The sequence below is a fragment of the Anolis carolinensis genome, chromosome 1 (genome assembly GCF_035594765.1).
Source record: "Anolis carolinensis isolate JA03-04 chromosome 1, rAnoCar3.1.pri, whole genome shotgun sequence".
Taxonomy (NCBI): domain Eukaryota; kingdom Metazoa; phylum Chordata; class Lepidosauria; order Squamata; family Dactyloidae; genus Anolis; species Anolis carolinensis.
The window spans coordinates 145,428,566-145,451,625 of record NC_085841.1 but is presented as its reverse complement, the minus strand read 5'-3'; the positions used below and the strand labels follow the sequence as shown (position 1 = coordinate 145,451,625).

General features: G+C 40.7%; 1 protein-coding gene across 2 annotated transcripts; it reads right to left on the bottom strand.

Moving 5' to 3' along the window:
• Positions 1-500: 500 nt before the first annotated feature.
• On the bottom strand, positions 501-16,301 carry c1h2orf50 (chromosome 1 C2orf50 homolog). Of its 2 annotated transcripts, XM_008117494.3 has the most exons (4): positions 16,057-16,301; positions 4,907-5,062; positions 3,352-3,391; positions 501-2,429 (listed from the first exon to the last, which is right to left on the bottom strand). In XM_008117494.3, exons 1-4 carry the CDS (start codon positions 16,116-16,118, stop codon positions 2,238-2,240), a joined length of 450 nt encoding a protein of 149 aa, XP_008115701.1. In that variant the 5' UTR covers positions 16,119-16,301; the 3' UTR covers positions 501-2,237. The 2 variants fall into 2 exon arrangements, with proteins under 2 accessions (XP_008115701.1, XP_003215448.1); XM_003215400.4 differs by lacking the exon at positions 16,057-16,301 and having other exon boundaries at positions 4,907-6,075.
• Between the last annotated feature and the right edge of the window lie 6,759 nt (positions 16,302-23,060).

Below are 23,060 nucleotides of genomic sequence, written 5' to 3'. Positions count from 1 at the left end.
TGTAGATATCTGGTAGGTTCATAGAGAGAGATACAGTCCTTCAAATAACCAGGACCTAAGCCGTATTCCATCAGATGTGTGGCGCTATCCAGAATTTCACATATATATACAACAATATATGTGTTGCAGTTGGATTAAAGACAATGAGATCAGAGGGAAATTAAATGCCAGGGTTTGATGAATACGCTGATTTAAGGATCCATTTCCCCTCGTGAAGACCTTACAGTCTTACAAGGCACCAGTTTTGCTTCAAAGACAGTTTACTGTCTTCGTTAGCTAAAGTTCTACATCCACTACTCTTACAACTGGTAAATAGGAGATAGCTGACAAAAGAAGCCAAAAAAATAGGACTAAATTTCAGGGTAGACGCTGAAACTAACAGGTTATGGGAAAGCTCCACCCACTCTCAATTCTGTTAGTGATGCAGTAAGTTTGAACTAGTAAAGCCTCATCTGGAAGGTTATGGACATAGAAGCAATAACTGCAGCCTTTGTTGAGAGTCCAGTTCTCTATCACACTCCAGTTTTATGTTGTGGTTATTGCATCGTCATGTTTCCACACCCTTAAGCAATCTTCTTATAAAGCATAGCAAATGGCAGTAGCAACATATGGCAGCTCAATCTGTTGAAGAAGTCACCAGTCAGTCTCCTTGCCAGCAGCATTCCCTCGGGGATTCATCCTTGCATTCTGTTCCCTGCAATGGCTTCTGCCGAACACAAGGTTAGATCCGAAGCCCACTGTAACCTTTAATCAAATAATATTTTTTATCTGCATCTCCTTTTATAGGTCACTGTATCATTCTGAAAGCTGCCATGGGCCCATTTAATGAAACAAGCGGTGTAATTTCCAAGGATGGCCACTGTGTGGTCGGCAGGTGATCAAACTCAACCTGAATGTTGGTGGATTCAACTACTAAAGTACTATGGATTCAGTAATGTTGGACCTCATCATTTGACATAAGCTGTGCTGAACAAGTTTTGAAGATGTGATGCTGTGAAGCAAAGTTGATGTGGCAAGGTCCTCAGAATGGATGGCCCTTTGTCCAGAAAGCAGGCTTGGATGTCACATGGCCATCCTAGTTCCTTCTAATACACATTTCTCTGTTTACTGTCAAAACATTTAATCCAAAATGTGTACAGGTGTTAATAGGAACTTGGATGGCCATGTGACATCCGAGCCTGCCTTCTAGACAAAGGGCCATCCAGTCTGAGGACTTTGTCACACGTGCATTTGCTTCACAGTAATCATGCTGTTGAAGAAAAAGCAAAATTACCCGTATTAAAACCATCACGATCCCATTGCTTTGCACTTGTGCTATGATTCTGCTCAAGCAATGCACAACCCATGATCACTCTTTTGCATCACTTTCCTAACCTTACCTTTCTGCCTTTGCATGCTCTACCCAGCACATGTGTGCCTTTTGGTTTTAAAAATATTTCTGGTGTGATTGTGCAATAACATCAAAATAATTATAAATTAAAGAAAATCATTTAAAAATCAAGCAAAATTGAGTAAAAGCAGCCTCACTCTGCTTGGGAATAGTGAGAAAAAGAGACAGTGATAATGTCCACACACACCACAAGATTACTGAAAAATCACAACTGTAGCAAAAGGGTCACATCACACCAGGGCAATACTGAAACAGCAGCAATATTAAAAGCCATCAGTGGGTTTTCCCCATCAATGAAAAGGAGTGCTTGAAATGCAAACAAGACAGACACAATGTCATTTGATAAATACAAGGCAAACGTCCTATTAGCATGTGTAATTTCAATTTATCTGCCTCGTGTGATAAAGTCCTGAATCTGGTTCAGAGATCAAAAACCACAAAAAGAGATCACGAGCAAGGGTTACTTCTCTACCATTAGTAGCACCTAAATGGCAAAGTTAGCCATAAACAAATCACTTGAACACAATCTTTTCCATTATAGATCTATCAGGTTTCTATATAAACCAAGGCAGGTAATTCTACATTTGCATCTACACATGCCTGTCAGAAGTCCTGTTTTGTTTAAGTTCTGACCCATATTCATCTTTCCAGGATCATGTGAGCCAACTTTGAGTAAGTTTTAAATTGCTAGAAAACTTATTTGGACAGAATTTGTACTCTTATTGGCTAGTGTCTACAAATTTGGCATTTGGAGGAGAACAATATAATTTTGCCGATATTGCGGTGTTTTATCCTTTGCAAAGTGAGCAGTATATTCTTTTTAAAACAAGAAGGTTGCTTTTTAACTCTAGGAAGCCTGGAGTTCCTGGTCAAGTTTCTTTTTCCTTCTTCCATAGTTGAGGAAGAAATCCATTTTTACCAAGGTTTTACCAAGATCAGTATTCATTCTGCTGCCAACCATATGGCTGGTGGTGTTAGGAATTTTGTCTGAAAAGACTGACATGTATTCAGGGAGTGGTTCAGGCTCCTTTTTCCTGCCCTGGGGAAAAAAAAGAGAAATGACAAGTTATTCAGATCTATAGCTCTAGAACTAATAAGGGTGGGGTGGGAACTATGGCCCCTTCTACACTGCCATATAATCCAGATTTCAAAGCAAATAATCAACATTATCTGCTTTGAACTGGATTATATAAATCTACACTGCCATATAATCCAGTTCAAAGCAGATAATTTGGATTTTATACAGCAGTGTAGAAGGGGCCTAAATTCATATTATAAGTACAGGCAGTCTATGAGTTACAAACAACTCATAGTTAAGAACGGTTAAAAAAATTTATACAGTTATAATGGGAGTGAGACAATAGGAAGTAAGAGAAATCTACGTCTCGGAAGGGAAATTCACTTCTGTAATAGCTATTGACTGTAATAGCTGTTTTATGATGTTTTATGTTTTATGATGTTGTTTTATGAATTTTACTGTTTGTTATTTTAATCCATGTTGACCAGGCCTATTCCCATGTAAGCCGCCCCAAGTCCCTTCAGTAGTGGGATACAAAAATAAAGTTATCATCATAATCATCATCATCATGGGGGAAAGGTGTCCCTACTGAAACTTTATCCTTGTTTCCACAACAAGCCAAAATGATCAGAATCCAATAGTCACAAGGACTGTACCTGTACTTGCATGTACATATATTATGAGATATTTTGGAAATGGAACTCAGGTTTAAATAGAAAATTATTGATGTTTCATGTGCACCTTACACACGTAGCTTGAAGGTATGCACAATATTTTAATACTTTTGTGTATGAAACAAATTTTGTGTATATTGAATTATCAGAAAACAAAAGTATCACTGTCTCAGCCACCTAATTGGACAATTTCAGATTTAGGAGTACTTTGGAATTCCAGATAGGGGATGTTCAATCTGTGCTTTCTAACAAGCTAATTTGTAACTTACCATTGGATCATAATCCTTTAGAAAACTCCAGTTCTGATACCTTCAGGATAAAAAAATCATCTTAGATTGGTTAACCAAGTGTCGTATGAAACATGCAGAAATTAAAGTGGCCATTAAAGTATCCAAAACAAATAAACACGTATTTTAAAGCAAACTTTTGCTGTCATTACCATAGACCATAGAAAGAGCAGCAGTCCCTTGCAAATATGAAAATAATCCACACCCACAAATGTTTTCCCATCCAATTTGATAGAGAGTGCATTTAGTTCTTCATGCACACAGAGCCTCCTGCAGATAGGGCTACTATATGTACCTGGCATAGGTCCTCTCACATCACAACTGGGAAGGGAGTCTAGAGCAGGGCATTTGCCATCAATGTGTTTGATAGTGACAACAGATGCTGAAGTAATTTCCAGGAGCACACTCGGTTCCAGAGGTCGAAGCCAAGATTTCACTATTGCTCTGCAAGAATCAAAACTATCTTCTGCACTGAGCTCATGTATCCAACATCTTCTGACCAGAGCCAGGTACAAAACAATAAGTTTGAGGTGGCAGTTGGAGGGGAAGCAGGAAAGTAATTTACTTACTGCATGCTATAAACCATATACATGAGATGACTGGCTCTTGAAGTATACATTTAGATGCAATAATGCAAGTGTTTTGAACAGCCTAATTTGATATACAGTATGAACTCCCGGTGGTGCAGTAGGTTAAACCACTGAGCTGCTGAACTTGCTGACTGAAAGGTTGGTGGTTTGAATCCAGGGAGCGGGGTGAACTCCCGCTGTTAGCCCCAGCTTCTGGCAACCTAGCAGTTCTAAAACATGCAAATGCAAGTAGATCAATAGGTATTTCTCTAGCGGGAAGGAAACAGCGCTCCATGCAGTCATGCTGGCCACAGGACCTTGGAGGTGTTTACAGACAATGCCAGCTCTTCGGCTTAGAAATGGAGATGAGAACCAACCCCCAGAGTCGGATATGACTAGACTTAACGTCAGGGGGAAACCTTTACCTTTACCTATGATCTCCATGGTATGATATACAGTGGTATGGCCCTACAGAACTAGTATCCTCAGTTTCATTTATCCATATCTGACAAAATATGAAATCTCTAGGCATTTTGTATGTCCTCCAGTGCAACTCTATGATCTTGGGCTGGTGGTCCTTTATTTCAATAGGATTCGCCATTATCCATTATCTCACATAGCCACAGAATGTATTCCCCGGGTATAAAGAGATTTTATTGTATGAGCATTTTTGTTGTTAGATAAGTGGAAATCCGAAATCATTACTAATCTGCAAGTGATCCCTTGGCACACAATTCAGATCTATCTTTTGTCCCCATCTGTCCCCATTTTGTCCTCATCTTTGCCCCCGTCTACATGGAGATGGTGTTCTCATAGGAACAAAATAACGTAAGAGGAATGTCCATGAATTAGGATGACAGGCATATGTCACAACTTGCAGATCGCCATGAAACATGTGTGACTAAATCAGTCATTGAAATACTCTTGCGCCAAAGTGCATAATTTAAAAATAGCACTGAGTTACTCACCAATATCTGGTTGTCCTTCTTTCAGCCTCCACAAACTCTCTCCAAACCTTGTCTTGTTGAACCTGATCCAGAGCAACTTTCTCTTCTCCCTGGCTTTTGCTGGATGGTTTTCCCGAGCTCTGTGTGGTGGCAAGAAGGGTCTTTGCAGACTGGTTGCTGTTCAGTGAAGGAGATGAAGATGACGTTAAAACCCTCCCAGGGCTGGGAGCTGGTGATCGGTACCCTGCTGATGTACTTCTCCTGAGTCCATTTGCTCTGCTCCCCATCTTCTACGTGTTTTCTCCACTGTGCAGTATTAAGAGCTAGCAAGACTCCAAAAATTCATAATGGTCTTGCCCAACATTTTATCTAAGGTTGATTACATACAGAAATCTTGTCCAAGAAGTGTAAAGAAAGCCCCAGTGTCTAACAGGCAACATTTCTACCAACCGCGTGATGAGATCCTGCAATTTCTTGAATAAATGTGGATCACATGCAAAACTGGTTAGCCCAACACCATTTTGTTAGATCACTGAGTTTGTACAATGCATGGAGGTAAGTCATGGGGTGGTAACTTGAGTATGTGTCTATTTAAGCCAGAAAGTTATCGAAAGGCTTAAGTTATCAGCTTTCTGTCATGTTTTGTATTTCTGTCTCTAAAAGACATGCTACAAAGATGTGTGCTTTCTAATGGCTACATCCCTATAGAAATTCCCAGACTATCCACTGAAAGTGTAACAGGAGTCTGTTATTGTACGTAGGTAGTACTACGGCTGGCTTTCCTTCTGCTTGCGGAGCTGAAACAAAACACTCAAGAGAGTCCAGGCTTTCCTGGTGTGTGTTTACTGTCTCCATTGGAAACCAGACAGGCTTTGTCATGAATATTCATCACAGACAGAGGGCAGGATGTACCCGAGAAACACAGCTGCTGGAGGCTAGGCATTGAGTGCGTTGGAATTTTTAAAAAATAGATGTTGTTTTTGTTGGGTGTATTCACATAGTTTCCAGCAAACATATCACAAGGTTTCTTGGTAAGATTTACTACAAAGGAGTTTGTCTTTGCTTGCCTCTAAAGTTGGGAGAGTGTGAATTGGCCAAGGTCATCTGTGGGCTTCCATGGCCTCCATAGACTTAGACAGGCAGACAAATGCCAGCATGCTGGAAGAAGCAAAGATCACTAGCATTGAAGTAATACTGAGGCAGGAGGTTAAAGAACCCCAGGAAATGCCATATATGGGCAGAGATGGCGACGGCTAGCGAGCCGGGTGCATAAGCTCACAGAAACATGTGATTTCTGGGAAATCACGTGTTTCTGAAGAAATGAAAGCTAAGAATAGGCAAACTGCGCGTGCGCACGCAGGCGCTCTGAGTGATTGTGAACACGATACGGAAAGAGTGCGCCCGGGCCGCTGGTCGGCGCTGATTGGATGCAAGTCGAGCCGCGTCACAACTCTAAGCCAATGAATTTGCTTGTGGGCGGGCATAACCCGAACCCTGTAATTTGTATAAATATTTACTCAGCCCACCGCTGGGGGTTCTCCCTTGGGAAGCACCGTGTTGTGCTAGGGGGAACCCCAGCGGCCGCTTGCCAATAAACTGTTTTTCTTGGAAAGACTCCAGTTGTCCGTCTTCAATTCCTCCCAACGCGCTCGCATGGACCGTAGCACAAAGGTTCCGCTACAATACTCCTACACCATCAACTCTGCTGGACTCGTGCTTGATCACCGTCTCCCAAAGCAGTTACTCTATTTCCAACTCAAAAACAGAAAACAGAATGTTGGTGGACAGAAAAAAGAGATTTAAAGATGGGCTTAAAGCTAACCTTAAAAACTGTAGCATAGACACCGAGAACAGGGAAGCCCTGGCCCTTGAGCACTCTAGCTGGAGGTCAGCTGTGACCAGCAGTGCTCTGAAATTCGAAGAGGTACGAACTGAGGGTGAAAGGGAGAAACGTGCCAAGAGGAAGGCACATCAAACCAACCCTGACTGGGACCGCTTTCCACCTGGAAGCTGATGTCCTCACTGTGGAAGAACATGCGGGTCAAGAATGGGGCTCCACAGTCACCTACGTTTGCACCAACAGGACATTGCACTTGGAAGGCCATCATACTCAGACAATTAGGGATCACCTAACTAACTGCAAGTCACTTCTGGTGTGAGAGAATTGGCTTTCTACAAGGACGTTACCCAGGGGACGCCTGGATGTTTGATGTTTTACTATCCTTGTGGGAGGCTTCTCTCATGTCCCTTCATGGAGCTGGAGCTGACAGAGAGAGCTCATCCATGCTATCCCCGGGTTGCATTCGACCAGGCAACTTTTAGGTCAGCAACCCAACCTTCAAGTCAGCAGTCTGCCGGCAGAAGGGTTTAACCCATTGCCCCACCAGTTTCTCAAGTCGCTCCTGACACAACCTCCACCCCCAACTAACTAAACTTAGTCCAACCCTAAAACTGACTCTGGCTCTCCATTTTAAAACAGGTAGTGACATTTTATTTCCTCTTTTTTGTCTATTGTGTATATGTAGGGTTGATTGAAAACAGATTTAATGCAATACTAGCTCTGGGTATAAATGTATACAATCATTCATCCACATACACAAATCAACTCACTTTTACTTAGACAACTGATTTAGACAAGGACACTCAGTCATGACCTTGAGCAAGACACACTCTCTCAGCCCCAGAGGAAGGCAATGGCATACCCTTCTGAACATATTTTGCCAAGAAAACCCTGTGATGAGTCACCATAAGTCAGAAATGACTCGAAGGCACACACCAACAAATGCCAGCAGATGTAGAGGCACAGAACACCATATTTTTCTTAAATGCTTCCTAACACAGTACACTCTCATAGAATTACAATTGGAAAAAATGCAAGGATTTTCCCAAGCACATCCCAGTATCACTAACAATGATTAACATTACATGATTTCCGAGGCCTGTTTAAAATATGTAGACAAACGGAGAAGATTCTTGAAGTGAAGGAAGAACCAACTCACCTTTACAATCAGCCACATTGATGGAAATTTATCCCATTCTTATCTCTATTGTACAGATCTTTGTCAATTCACCAGGCCAAAATATTAGCATGTTTACAGCATTTCTGGTGGATTAACTGTGCATGTTATGCCTTAGCAGCAAGGATTTAGTGCACTCACAGTATGGTGAATCTTGATATCTGTCCTTAATCTGTCCTTAATTGTCAAGCTTAAAAACAGAGTACATGCTTCCAATGCATTGCATTTAAACTTGGTATATAACATTTTTTTTAACCGTATTTGGCAGTAGAGAACAAAATTACTAAAGGCAGCGATTGCAAAACAGGTAGGGACAGTCTTCAGACTTTGTGTTGCCTACTCCTATTTTTGAACAGAGGCTTGAAAACAGAGATGTAGTTTTCATCTTCATTTTATAATATAGAGGGGACATTATAGCACATTAGTTCTGTATTCTGCTGTTTATAAGAGGCTAATTTTAAGGCTCAGTTTACTAAATTACTTTGGCCAGTTCTTGCCAAAGGCATTTATTTATTTATTTATTTATTTATTTATTTATTTATTTATGTCACTTCTATCCCACCTTTCTCACCCGAAGGGACTCAAGGCGGCTTACAGATCTGGCAAAAATTCAATGCCAATAAAACAACAATACAATACAATAAAACATAAACCTGTTAAAAACAATTTACATTAGGCATTAAAACACATCAAACAGTATACAAAACTTAAACACATAAAATGAATAAATCCATTTGTCGAAAAACTTTGAGCATAATCCTTAATCCAAACAGTGTCAAAGCCGTAAAAGCTTATTCGTTAAATGCTTGTGCACATAGCTAGGTCTTTAGTTTCTTTCTAAAACCCAGAAGGGATTGAGCCAGAGCCAAGGAGCCACCACTGAGAAGGCCCAGTCTCTTGTCCCTACCAGCCTTGCAGGGCCTCCCCAGACTATCTTAAAGTTCTATTAGGCTCATAGGAGGAGATACGTTCAGACAGGTAAGTTGGACCAGAACTGTTTAGGGCTTTATAGGTCAAGACCAGCACTTTGAATTGGGCTCAGTACCATATTGGCAGTCAGTGGAGCTGACGCAGCAGAATAGTAGTATGTTCTCCAGTTATAAGTCTGGCTGCCACCCGTTGTACTAGCTGGAGCTTCCAAGCCATCTTCAAAGGCAATCCCATGTAGAGTGTGTTGCAGTAATCTAAATGGGATGTAACAAGAGCATGGACCACCGTGGCCAAGTCAGACTTGGTACGGGCGTAACTGGCACACAAATCTTAGTTGTGCAAATACTCCCTGGGTTTCCAATCTCAGCGATGAATCCAGGAGAACACCCAAGCTATGAACCAGTGTCTTCAGGGGGAGTGTGATCCCATCCCACACAGGCTGTAACCCTATGCCCTGTTCGGCCTTACGACTGACCCGGAGGACCTCTGTCTTGTCTAGAAACAAAGCAAGTCCAAAAATTTATTGCCTTTCATCTATGTTGATTTTTTAAAAGAAGGACAATTATGTTCCATAAAGTGGAAAGAGATAGAAAAAAAGAAGACAACATTAATGATAGATTGATTCAATCAATCAAGGAAGCCACATCCCTGAATCTGCAAGACCTGAGCAGGTAACAGGATGTCTTAAAAGTCTTTCATTCCAAACCTGAAAATATATTATGAATCGTGTGCCTTATTATAGATTAAGGATTGGGCAAGTTTAAACAATGTAAAAATGTTATCTTTAGAGGGATTTGATTTAAATAAAGGATGGCACTCCTATTTATGGTACGGGAGGTCTAAATTGGAAAAAAAATTCGGGAACCTTTTTATTTGATCCTCACTTATCAAAGTCTGGGATAAATATAAAAGACATTTATATACTAAAATTCCATTGTGGGTTTCACCCCTAGAGGCAAATCATAAAAGATTATTAGGGTGGATGAAGTGGCCGACTTACAAAGATATTTTAATTAAAAGAAGCAATGGGTATCAAGTTAAATCACAAGAAAAAAATATCATTACAGTTCAAACATATTTCATGGCATCAATATAGACAAATTAGGGAATACAGTATTATAATGTAGATATAAAAACAGGATCCACAGAAAAAAGTTTTGGGACAATATATTAAATAAGGAAAAGAAAACAATAACAAAAATATATGAAAAATTAATTGGCTGGGCAACTGAAACATAAGAGATAAAAATTCAATGATTAAATGGGCAAGGAATATAGGAAGAACAATACATTTGCAAGAATGGGAACTAATTTGGACAAAATGTTTAAAATACACATATGCATCCGATGTAAAAGAAAACTGGCTTAAGATGCTTCATCGGTGGTATATTACACCAAAAAAAAAAAGAGGGGGGGATACTGTATAAAAATGAAGACAAAAACTTATATCTCTATTGTTAGCTTGTTAATCGGATAATTAGATAGCTGCTAATCCGTTGCTCCGTTGCACGATAGATGTTTATAGCCGCCAACCCACCAAGTAGCCGTGGCCACTGACTATTAAATACCAATCGGTTTTCGAGTTGTTCAGCATAAGGTAGCCCTCGGCTTACCTTTTATTCTCGCTTCTACAAGTATGCCGCGGTTAGGCAGACAGATAATACGGGTTGATTTCCCCGCTTCCCGCTTGTCGACCCGCCGGTCTTGGACCTCCGGACCCACTAGACCCTTACCCTTGAGGGGCAAGGTTCGTTGGGGCCGTCGGAGGTGACCCAAAGGTACCGGCGTCTCTTCCCAATTCGATCCCTGGGAGGAGAGGGAGCTGCCGCTCTACCTGGTCAGACTTGCGGTTGGCTCCCTCAGAGCACTGAAGGGACCCTGCCTGTCGCCATCACCCCGCCACCGGAAACTGTTGGAAGTGCAAACGACAAGAAGGCTCATACTACCACATGTGGTGGACATGTGAGGAAACAGAAAAGTACTGGAAAATGATTAATAATGAATGTAAAAAAAAATTGCAAGTAGATTTTCCAATGAAACCAGAAATATATCTTTTAGGAATGTTCGACGCAGAGTTTTTAAAAGAATTCCAATATAGATAAATTGTTCACTTTTTTCATAACGGCGGCTAGAATTGTCTTCGCAAAATTTTGGAAACAAGACTTAATCCCTACAAAAACACAATGTCTAGATAAAATAAGGGAAATAAAAAATATGGACAAATTGACCTTTTTGTTAAAGCAGAGTAACGGAAAGGGTATGAAAATGACAGACTGGACAAATTTTGCAGACTATATAAATAAGAACAAATAAAGGATATGAGAAAAATAAGATGGAAAAAATGGAGGAAAAGAATATATGATCCTTTTTTTCTTTTTTGAGAGTAATAGGAACATGGGCTTTTACCTAGAGTTCCTATAAAGGGCAAAAGGAAGAAGAACGGAAGTCAACCAATTTTTCTCTTTCTCTTTTCTAATTTTATTTCTATTTTTATCTTCATTTTTTACTTTTTATTATTTATTTATAATAATAATAATAACAATAATAATAATTATTATTATTTGTTGTGTGTGGGGGTTTTCTTCTTTTATTTCCAGTAGTAGTACTTTCACCTACTTCTCACGTTTACTCTATCTTTTCACACTCCTATTCTATAGAAAAATTATTCTCACACTTTCACTGTGTATCTCACTTAAAACTTTAATGATTTTTTTAAAAAAAGTCTTTCATTCATAGTGTCACCAGAATTTGAAGTTGATGCCAAATAATGACAACAAAATTGTAGTTAAGTTTGTTAGAAAGAGAACACATGACATGTGTCTAATGTATAAAATGATGCATGAACAGTGATGAATGGCAGAATCAGAAAATATTTTTGGAATCTGTTTCCAATTATTTGTAAGTAAACAGTTAAAACCTTTTCATTTAATACAGTGAACTAACATATAAAATGGAAATGCATGTAGTTTACTGTACACACCCAGTTTCTCAGAAGATCAATGAAAAGAGACACCTAAGCAAAATGGGAATACTCTATCGGTATATTTTGGGTTTTTCAAATTTTACGTGCCAAGCAGATCTTAGCCACAAGGGGGTACTAAAAGGCAAAGTATGCAATTCAAAGATACAGGCGGCCCCCAAGTTATGAACAAGATAGGTTATATAGGTTTCTTCTTAACTGAATTTGCATGTAAGCCAGAACAGGTACATTGTAAAGTGTAACTCCAGCTAAATATATATATCTTTTAGATCTGGGCAGCATAAGGAAAGGTGAGCAGTGCATCCCTGTGGTGTTTGATGTCAGAAGATCTCCTCTCACTTTGTGTCCCTGTGAGAATTGGATTTTGAAAAATTAGGCTCATTGTGGAAACAAGGATTAATGCAAAAGCTTCAGTGGAGACACCTTTTCCCCAGAATAAGTCTTTCAGGAGTGAATTTTCCTTCCAGGGTAGATTTCTCTCTCTTCCTGTTGTGCACCCCCAGTCTTAACTATGAGTTACTTGTTAGGTCAAATGCTTGTAACTCAGGGATTTGACTGTATTTTTGCACATAATTGAAAGATATTGAATCAATTTCTTTCTTATATGCAGTGGAATTGTTTGATTTAAATTGCACAGATTATTTGCCAGATTTCTTTCATCAGGTTAAGAAACAACACTTCCAATTTGGAAAGAGCATCTTGTGTGTTGGCCATGTTCCAGAAGCATTCTCTCCTGACACTTCACCCACATCTATGGCAGGCATCCTCAGCAGTTGTGAGGTCTTTTGGAAACTAGGTAAGTGGGGTTTATATATCCGTGGAATGTTCGAGGAGAAAGAAGTCATGTCTGTTGAAGGCAAGTGTGTATGTTGCAACTGGCCAGCTTGATTAACACTGAATAGCCTTGCAGCTTCAAAACCTGATTGCTTCCTGCCTGGGGGACTTCTTTGTTAGGATATGTTAGCTGGCCCTGATGGTTTCCTGTCTGATTGTTTCCTTGCCTCCAACAGACAAGAGTTCTTTCTCCCACCCTGGACATTCCACAGATATATAAGCCCCACTTGCCTAGTTTCCAACAGACCTCACAATCTCTGAGGATGCCTGGTATAGTTGTGGGTGAAACGTCAGGCGAGAATGCTTCTGGAACATGGCCAGACAGCCTGGAAAACTCACAGCAACCCAGTGATTCCGGCCAGGAAAGCCTTCGACAACAGCATATTGTGAGTCAGCCATAGCCCCACTTTTCGTCCCTGTTTTGGTAACTAGATGACATAAATATTGAATGCCCTTAAGAGACACCGATTTATCTACTACTACCTGAAATTCTAATTGAATGTCATGAGAATAAAGTATGTCACTCTAAAGCAAAATAAAAGTAGGATTGGGGAGAATATGGTCCTTCAGATGTTACTACATTGCAGTTTCCATCAGCCCTATCCAGCATAGCCAATAGTAATGGACAATGGGATTGGAGTACAGCTATATCTGGAGGCCATACATTCCCTAGCCTTGGTTAGACCAAAGCAGCAGTGCCATTTATCTCACAAGAAAACCATAGCAACATCCCTTGAGTGTTCATGCCTTAAAAAGGCTTTATGGAAACTGGCTTTCTGATATATCATGTGGAAATGAGATTATCCTTTTGATTCTTTTAGAGGGACACTGTCCCTTTTCCTGTGTCTATGGATGCCTCTACAAAATGGTGAATAGCTACTGGGGAAGACCAGATTTTCATTATTGGCATTTGCGGAATGGTTTTCTCAGCAACCACATCAGGGCATCTTCTTTGCGATTTCTTTAATGTCAGGTGAAGAGGGATTTAAATTATTATTGGTTTTAGAAGAATATTTAAAATAAGATTGTTTTTATTTGCAGGTTTAACACTGCTTTTATTTTCTGTTGCGGAAATACATTGTGCCTCATTATATTTTCTTGTTCTTCTGGTATTTTAATTTTTTTAAAATTGTTATTGTTAGCCACTGGAGAACTTGGCAGCATGTAAACACCGTTAAAAGCACACACCATAAAAGGAAAATGGCATCAGCAGGGAAGTGTATCAAAATGGAAATAAATTAAGAGAGAAATGGCTTCTCTCATATGGAAAAGATTTGATCTTTGAAGCTGGAGAGGCAATTTGGAGACTCAGAAGACAGAGCTTTAATATTGGAAGTCTTATGCAAAAAAATTTTTTTGCTCCAAAGTCTGCTGAGCAGATCTTAAGTAAAAACCTGTTCACTCATTCTCTTCAAGAAAACAATCCCACTACTTCATATCAGCTTGGATCACCTTCTATGAGCTGTGTTTGCTTTATTGCCTCACTCAGAACATTCCATAATATTTCCTTTATGTGGACATTATTTTGTCGGAAAACTGAAAAGAGAGAACTTAGTACACAGCCTAACCCCTTTATTCATGGGGACATGTTCCTGGTCTTCATGTAGATTTGTAGAACCATGGTTAATTCACTATGTAACAAAATTTTAAAGAAAAAAACCTGTTTCTGGTTTGAAAGTGTTCTTTTATGTTTAATTGTGTGGTACTTATTTTGAAAATAGTTGTTATACTCCAGAAACCTTATTTTTGTGGCTGCCGCAAACTATGTTGAATGGGTTGAGATGCTATAACAGGCATGGGTGAACTTTTTAACTTTGGGGCCACATGGCGGACCGAAGCAGAGGCAAAAAGAGAAGGAAAGACGGGAAACGTTTGGATCCCAAAAGGGTTGGCTTTGGTCAGGATGAGATAGTGGACAGGCGAGAAAAAGTGTATCCTCTAGATCCCATATTGCCTGCTCCTGATATATCATAGTAGAATCCTAGAGCCGGAAGAGACCCCCATGCAAGAAGGCACAATCAAAGCACTCCCAATAGACAGCTTCTGTGGAAAGGCCTCCAGAGAAGGAGACTCCACCACACTCCCAGGCAGCCTATGCCACTCTTCAACAGCTCTTACTCTCAGGAAGTTCTTCCTAATCTTTTCAGTCGACTTTTTTTCCTGCCATTTGAAACCATTGTCCCTTGTACCCTGGTCTCTAGAGCAGCAGAATGTCAGCCTCCCCCCCCCCCCCAAATGGCACACCCTTTTAAATCTTGAAACATGGTTCTCATGTTTCCTCTCTACCGTCTCTTTTCCCGGCTAAACATCCCCCAGGAGGAAAGGAGGAAGGAAAAAGAGAAGGGAGGGAGGGAGGGAGGGAGAGAGGAAGAAAGGAAGGAAGGAAAAAAGGAGAGAGGGAAGGAGAGAGGAAAGACGGAAGGAAGGACAAAACGGTGGAAGGATGGAAGGAGAAAGAGAGATAAGGAAGGAGAAAGATGGAGGGAAGGAGGAAGGAAAGAGAGAAGGAAGGAAGGATAGGATGGTGAGAAAAAAGGAGGGCCTGAGAAAAGAGCCCAAGGGGATGCATCTGGCCTCCAGGGCTGGGTTTATCCATACCTGCTCTATGAGATATTAATTAAAAAACGATAGCAAAATGTGCTGTGGGGTGTCCCGCAAAAACAAAGTTTTTTCAGTTTATTAAATTGTTTTTATGTTTTTATGATAGAACCAATTAGGAAATGATATTCATAACCCAGGAACAAAATTTGTGTTACATAGTGTAATAGAGAACCCTATTGAAATGAAAAGCGTTTGACCCCAGAACACCTAAAATTGTGCTGGAGGACCTGCAAAGTGCTTAGAGATGACACATTTTCTCGGACGTGGATTAATGGAGCTGCAAAAAACCTATCCTGCTAATATGGGGGTCACACTATATAGGAGAAAATAGAACTATGGAATCTTCATACATTGGACAAATTGAAAGATTTGTATTTTGTATTTTGGAGAATCTCCATATCCTTTCCAATAACCACCAAGAACGTCAGTGTGGACGTGAAGCCATCTCAGAAGATAGCAAAGATCCCTTGCAATAAGATTTCTAGGAATGGCCCTTGGGAGAGAGTTCCCCTTTTGAAAACTAGTTTGTGAGAAGCAGCAATCTCTGTCTTCTGCTTCGAAGGCAGAATTTCAGTGGTCAGTCATTCGCGTCCTGCGAAGTTCTCAGTGTTCTTACTTCAAACACATTTGTATAATTTAAAAACAACTCAGTGGATCGCTTCTGCAGTTTCTCAAGTCACCCCTGACAAAAATAAACCTCAGTGGATTAAAGACTTTACATTATGCTCTGAAATGACACCCAATAAACCTTTCATGGAAATGCCACCATCAACTGTATTGCCCTGAGCTGAATCCACTGCTGAACATACCTCCTTTGTTGAGCTTGGAGGTCCAAGCCTGTGGTCTTGGAAAAAGGACTTTGAAAAGCCATCTGGATGCACACAACTCTTTTGCTCTTCTCTTTTGGATGTTGCAGAGTGAGCTACCATATGTGTTGCTTCCCCAGCAAAATCAAATGGGCCTGTTGGCAAAATGCTACACCATGGCAACTCCAGCTTCTGTTTGCAGTTCAAACACACTACCATTGGAGGAAGGACATTCTCAAGCTTCACGAGGATTTTTAAAAAATTACTCTAACAACAAATGGTTGTACACAGTATTTCTTAATAAAGTATCTCTCTCTTTCACAGAAGAGTTTTGCCACCAGTTGGCAATATCAAGTAGAAAGGAAACAGTTCAAGGTTGTGCTTCTGGGTGTCTGCATGTTTTCTCTTGCCGTGTCAGATTTAAACTGGGGAAACGGTAGGAGAGGAAGAGCAAACAAACAGACTCCTTACCTGAGTGCCATCGGCAGAATTGGCAAAGACATTGTCCATCCTGAGGCAGAACAGCAATTAATGTTAACTCAGAACAAGGTGTGCAATACCCAATGCTTGGCAAGTTATTATGTCAACCAAGGGAGGAAACGGCTCAAAAGCAACAATCCTGGATTTTGTATATTAACTTGAAACCGCAATTTGATCTCATAAGCACATAGTTTTGGGCAGGACAATGAGACACAAGGTTGAGCTGTAAAATGCTGAAAACTTTGGCATAGATCTTGAGAGGATGTCCAAATTTAGGGGTCTCAGAGGTAAGTGTAAGTCCAACATATGGTTGAGTATGCTTCATTTTGGTCAATGGTTCATTTTGGTGTTCCCTGCCTTCCTCCAGCTCCATACTCAGTGTTGCTGGCAGATTTTCATTCAAAAAAGTAACTTTTTAGCACTCTATTTTTACCTTTTGAAATATGATCTTTGTGTGAGTAAAGCATAATTTTCCAAAAAGTTCTTCCTTTCCAAATGCAATGAGGACAGCATCATTCATGCTGGTTCTACACATAGATACGTGATCTGTGTGGGCTTCAGTAGACCATCCTTGTGGGTGGAAGCCATTAGTATTCATGTTCTGCAAGAACTAGATGCACTGAGCCATCATAAGAATATGAGTACATTCTGACCATTAAAGTAATAAAATCTCAGTGATAAAACTTGGAAGGGGAAACAATGGAAAAGAATGAATTGTGCTATGGCTGTACAGTAGTACCTTTTATGCCAACCATTTAATGTTAAGTAATACCAGTCACATATTTTTTTTTATTAGTAGATGTTTTGGCACTTATTCTATTCAAATGATTTCTTTCCTCCCTAATTTCAGAAGTAGCCCAAATATTTGGAATAATATGATATGCCAGCCAGTTTTCTTCATTTGTGTATACACTCCCAAATTGATGCACTTATTTATCAACTGCTGAGCTGCTGAACTTGCTGACCAAAAGGTGAGCAGCTCGAATCCAGGGATCCACTGTTAAGCCCCAGCTTCTGCCAACCTAGCAGTTCGAAAACATGCAAATGTGAGTAGATCAATAGGTACTGGGGGAAGGTAATGGCACTCCATGCAGTCATGCCAGCCACCTGACCATTGTCTATAGACAACGCCAGCTCTTCGGCTTAGAAATGGAGATGAGCACCAACCCCCAGAGTTGGACACAACCAGACTTAATGTCAGGGGAAAACCTTTACCTTTACCTATACTTTGCCATACCTCCAAGAACCTCAGGTTAGCATATATGGAATTAACACATAAAAAGCAATGTAATATAGTGGCTAGAATTTCAGCAGAGATGAGAAAATATATATATATATTTTGGACAACAACTTCCAGATTCCCTCTTTCTAGTATGACCACTAGCCAATGTGGCAACTAGATCCAGCCAGTTGTGCTTCCTCATCTTAGGGCTGACTACAAATTTGCTTTGAGAAAATCAAAACATTGAAGAAGCTATCCAAGATCCTAAACCCTCTCTTTGAACAGTGCATTGGACAGCTACTTTAACATTTAAACTAAAACCCAGAAAAGATTCATAGACATGGAAATCAGCAGCCACTTCTAGATGCAGCAGGTTTTTGTCATTAAATCCTTATTTCTTTCTTTATTTACAGTATTTATATTCTGCCCTTCTCTAACCCGAAGGAGACTCAGGGCGGATCACATTGCACACATATAAGGCAAATATTCAATGCCATAACATAGAAAAGAGACAGAGACAGACGTAGGCACGGGCTGGCCTCGAACTCATGACCTCTTGGTCAGAGTGATTTGTTGCAGCTGGCTGCTAACCAGCCTGCGCCACTTCTTTTTCAGCATGGCGAATCCCAAAATCTAGTATTTCTGTGATATGGGTTATTGCTGCCTTTTAACAGAAAGATGTTCCTCTACAGTCGGCTGAGCCAAAGTTCTGAGGTAAGCCTCACTTAACCCATTCTGTATAGTCTGATCAGTCCATGGAAAATATATGTTGTTTGATAACAGTTAAGGGCACCATCAAGGTTCGTATCTCTCATAAATTCAATTCATTACCTGGAATTGAAATACAATTCCTCTTCTTCCTTGTTGCTACTAATGCCGATATGGTAAAAGGAGGAAAAACCAGCCATGAGTTTTATAATGGATTACAAGGCTGTTATGCAACCTCCCCATCTCACTTAAGGGGAGCAGATATCATCACCTTTTGGTTCAATGATTCCCAAACTTCTGTCTTCCAGAGCTACCTTTGCCAACAGGTAGGATTTCTGGGAACAGAGATCTAAAATATCTGGAAAGCCACTGTGTTGAAGCCACTGTTAGTTATAGCTACTATCTTGAGGTGTAGTTCAAAACTCCTCCTCCTCCTCCTCCTCCTCTTCCGAGCTTGAGGCTAAAAGTATCTTGTTTGCCCTTTCAATGGACTCTGCTTCATCGTTAGTGTGACTAGCTGAGTCATTCTTGCAGGCATCTGACTCCCTCACTGCTACTTACTACCACGTCTTAGCTCCTGTCCTCTTGGGCAAAGACCAGGGAAGCTTATTACAGTTCCCAGCCACAGTAATATCAGTTTAAAAGGCAATTAATTATTGATTCCATCTAATGCCACGGTTTCACACATCTACAAATATCTACTCGAACGGTTGTTCCATTATGGGAAATGTGGTGTTTGATTTATAGCAACTCTAAATTAATGGGAGGAAGAATCCAGCATACTTACATCAATTAAACATTCATTATGATTATTCCAGGCATGTTAGCATAGTTCGAATTAACAATCAGACCTGGCTTTATACACCAGTTGGATTTTTTTAAATTTGAGGAGACATTTCACAATTCATTTGCTTTTGATAATTACATTTCTGTTAGTAATTACTTCAGAGGCAACTTTAATTTCTGCCAGACTAAAACAAAAACAAAAAGAAAACATTATTTGTCACACAAGGAAAAAATAAATCATGCAATGATATTTTGTTCTCCAGCACCGTGCTATGCAAAATCTGTGAATATTTCATTTCTTATCATAAGCACAGGGCAAAATAACAAACAGTGTTTAGTATTTTCAGCACCAGCTCATCAAAACAGTATATACACACATGCCTCCATATGTCTTCTCTGCCTGAGAATCTACTAAAATACCTTTCCAGACTTTTAGATTCCTTAGATCAGGCATGGGCAAACTTCGGCCCTCCAGGTTTTTTGGACTTCAACTCCTACCATTACTAACAGCCTACCGGCTGTTAGGAATTGTAGGAGTTGCAGCCTACCAGCTGTTAGGAATTGTGGGAGTTGAAATCCAAAACACCTGGAGGGCCGAAGTTTGCCCATGCCTGCCTTATACACTTATATGAAACAAATGAAAGGAAACCAAGACAGTGGGCAGATCTACACTGACTCCTTGTCTAGTACCGAATTGCCCCCAGGATTTTTCCCACTTCCCATAACCATCTCCCCAACCGCTGTGGAGGCAGGAGGGAGTCATGGGGGACAGTTGACTGGACTATGGTCAATCCTGGACAGTCATAAGAGCATCGGTACAAAGGGGTTTGTTGTGTGCCTAAGAGTCTTTTCTGACTTTTGGTGCCCTAAAGCAACTGGATCGCAAGGTTTTCTTGGAAGAATTAGTTCAGGGGTTTTTCCTTTGCTAGCCTATGAGGCTGAGTGAGTGTTATTTGCCTGAGATCCTGCAGTGGGTTTCCATGACCAATTGTAGATTCAAACCCTGGTTCCTTAGTGTCCTTCTCCAATACTCAAGTTGGTACAGCATGTTTGCTGTCTGGTTTAAAAGCTAAAAAATATAATATGAACACATTGACATTAATGTGCATATGGAATTATTAAGGCAATTACAGATTTATGCTTAAATTTAAGTTAGATGGTTGCATTAAAACTTTTACCAAAATGAAACTCCAAAATGCAATCCATAATTTATTTTTCCATCCCTCTTTTGAGCTTTGGGAAAAAAGTAACAGTTTTTAATACCATTTTCAACCCAATGCACCAAAGACCCTTTCCTTGCTCTTTCTCTCCTCACATTTCTCTATAATCTTGTCTCTTTTTCCTCTCCATTTTTAGATTTACCAGTTTCTAATTGGTGTTCAGTGAAATTGCCATAGTTAAGCACTTCAAAATTAAGGTTCCCAGGACAGATGAGAAAATTCTAGCTGGAATCCAGTTGGGAAGTGATAAATGTGTGATATCCATGGTCTCAGTTCTCGATGATGATGATGTGTGCCTTTACATCAGGGGTCCCCAAACCTTTAAAACAGGGGGCCAGTTCACGATCCTTCAGACCGTTGGAGGGCCGGACTATAGTTGGCCACCAAGCAATAATAATTAATAACAACAACAACAACAATAACAAAGAGGGTTGGAAAAGACCCTTTGGGCCATTGAGTCCAATCCCCTTCTGCCTCTGTGCACCGAAAGCACAAGCAAAGCATCCCTGACAGATGGCCAACCAGCCTCAATGTTGTTAATAATAATAATAATAATAATAATAATAATAATAATAATAATAATAATAATAATGAGGGTTGGAAGAGACCCCTTGGGCCATTGAGTCCAATCCCCTTCTGCCTTTGTGCACCAAAAGCACAAGCAAAGCATCCCTGACAGATGGCCACCCAGCCTCAATGTTAATAGTAATAATAAAGAGGGTTGGAAGAGACCTCTTGGGCCATTGAGTTCAATCCCCTTCTGCCTTTGTGCACCGAAAGCACAAGCAAAGCACCCCTGACAGGTGGCCACCCAGCCTCAATGTTAATAATAATAATAATAATAATAATAATAATAATAATAATAATAATAATGAGGGTTTTAAGAGAAGAAGAGACCCCTTGGGTCATTTAGCCCAACCTGCTTCTGCCCTTGTGCCGTGGGGGCCGGATAAATAGCTTCGATGGGCCGCATCCGGCCCCCGGGCCTTAGTTTGGGGACCCCTGCTTTACATAATGTCCAACTTATGGAGACCCTGTAATGGGTTTTCCTGAGGCTGAGTGTGTGTGACTTGCTAAAGGTCACCCAGTAGGCGGCGCAATGGATTAAACCGTTGTGCCAGCAGGACTGCTGACTTGAAGATTGTGTTGCTGACCTGAAGGTTGCCGGTTCGAATCCAAGGAGCACGGATGAGCTCCCTCTGTCAGCTCCAGCTCTCCATGCAGGGACATGAGAGAAGCCTCCCACAAGGATGGGAAAACATCCAAACATCCAGGCGTCCCCTGGACAACATCCTTGCAGACGGCCAATTCTCTCACACCAGATGTGACTTGCAGTTTCTTAAGTCGCTCCTGACATGAAAAAAAATCCAGCAGGTTCTCATAACTGAGTGGGGAGTTGATCCTTAATCTCCAGCGCTATGATCCAACATTCAAACCATTACACCACAGTGGCTCTCACTTCACCCTAGTTTAGGGTCACTCAGGGGCTTTGGGAGTCACTCAATTCCCAGTTACCAGGAAGCAGCCAGTGCAATTGATGGGATCTGTTGCCCTGTTGCTCAAAAACTATTCAGCAGATGTTCCCACTCTTCTCACATGAGTAATCTCCGGCATGAAGTGGGTGTCATGACAGAGACCCTGCTTCTACTTGTCACAACAAAGATCACTCACAGGATGAGATGGAAAAGTCAGTCACTTGCTTTCCAAGTAATAGGGGAACAGATCATCACTGATCACAGCAGCTGCTTCCTGGTAAGTGGGGATGGGAAGGGAAGGTAGACCAGAATTCATTGCATTGCTACATAACAGTGGAGATTATGCATTCATAATTGAGCAATAGAATTCTGGACAATGCTTGGTGTTGCATAGAGGACCATCTGAAAGCAAAAAAGAGACTACTACTTGGAATTTACCATAAAATTCTTATCCTTGGAGAAAACCCCACACAGATTTCTATAAGAGGTAAAGGTTTCCCCTGACATTAAGTCTAGTTGTATCCGACTCTGGGGGTTGGTGCTCATCTCCATTTCTAAGCTGAAGACCCAGCGTTGTCCGTAGACACCTCCAAGGTCATGTGGCTGGCATTTATTTATTTATTTATTTACAGTATTTATATTCCGCCCCTCTCACCCCGAAGGGGATTCAGGGCGGATTACAATGAACACATATATGGCAAACATTCAATGCCAACAGACAAACAACATTCAGTTTTAGACAGACACAGAGGCATTTTTAACATCTTTCCAGCTTCATGGTTCCGGCCACAGGGGAGCTGTTGCTTCACCGTCCATTGGTGGCTGTTCTTCCTCTTTTTTCCTCGTGAGCAGTTTTATGGTGTTGTAGATTAGTTAAATTAGCCTCCCGCATAAAGCGTACCTAAATTTTCCCTACTTGACAGATGCAACTGTCTTTCGGGGCTGCTAGGTCAATAGCAAGCCGGGGCTATTTTTTTTTAATGGTCGGAGGCTTAACCCGACCCGGGCTTCGAACTCATGACCTCTCGGTCAGTAGTGATTTATAGCAGCTGGTTACTAGCCAGCTGCGCCACAGCCCGGCCACAGCATGACTGCATGGAACGCCATTACCTCCCC

Coding starts and splice junctions, on each gene's coding strand:
- c1h2orf50 (XM_003215400.4), bottom strand. CDS start 5,172: ATGGGGAGCAGAGCAAATGGACTCAGGAGAAGTACATCAGCAGGGTAC. Junction 3,392..4,906: donor AGAAGGACAACCAGATATTG/GTGAGTAACTCA, acceptor TTTATCCTGAAG/GTATCAGAACTGGAGTTTTC. Junction 2,430..3,351: donor TAAAGGATTATGATCCAATG/GTAAGTTACAAA, acceptor TTTTTTCCCCAG/GGCAGGAAAAAGGAGCCTGA.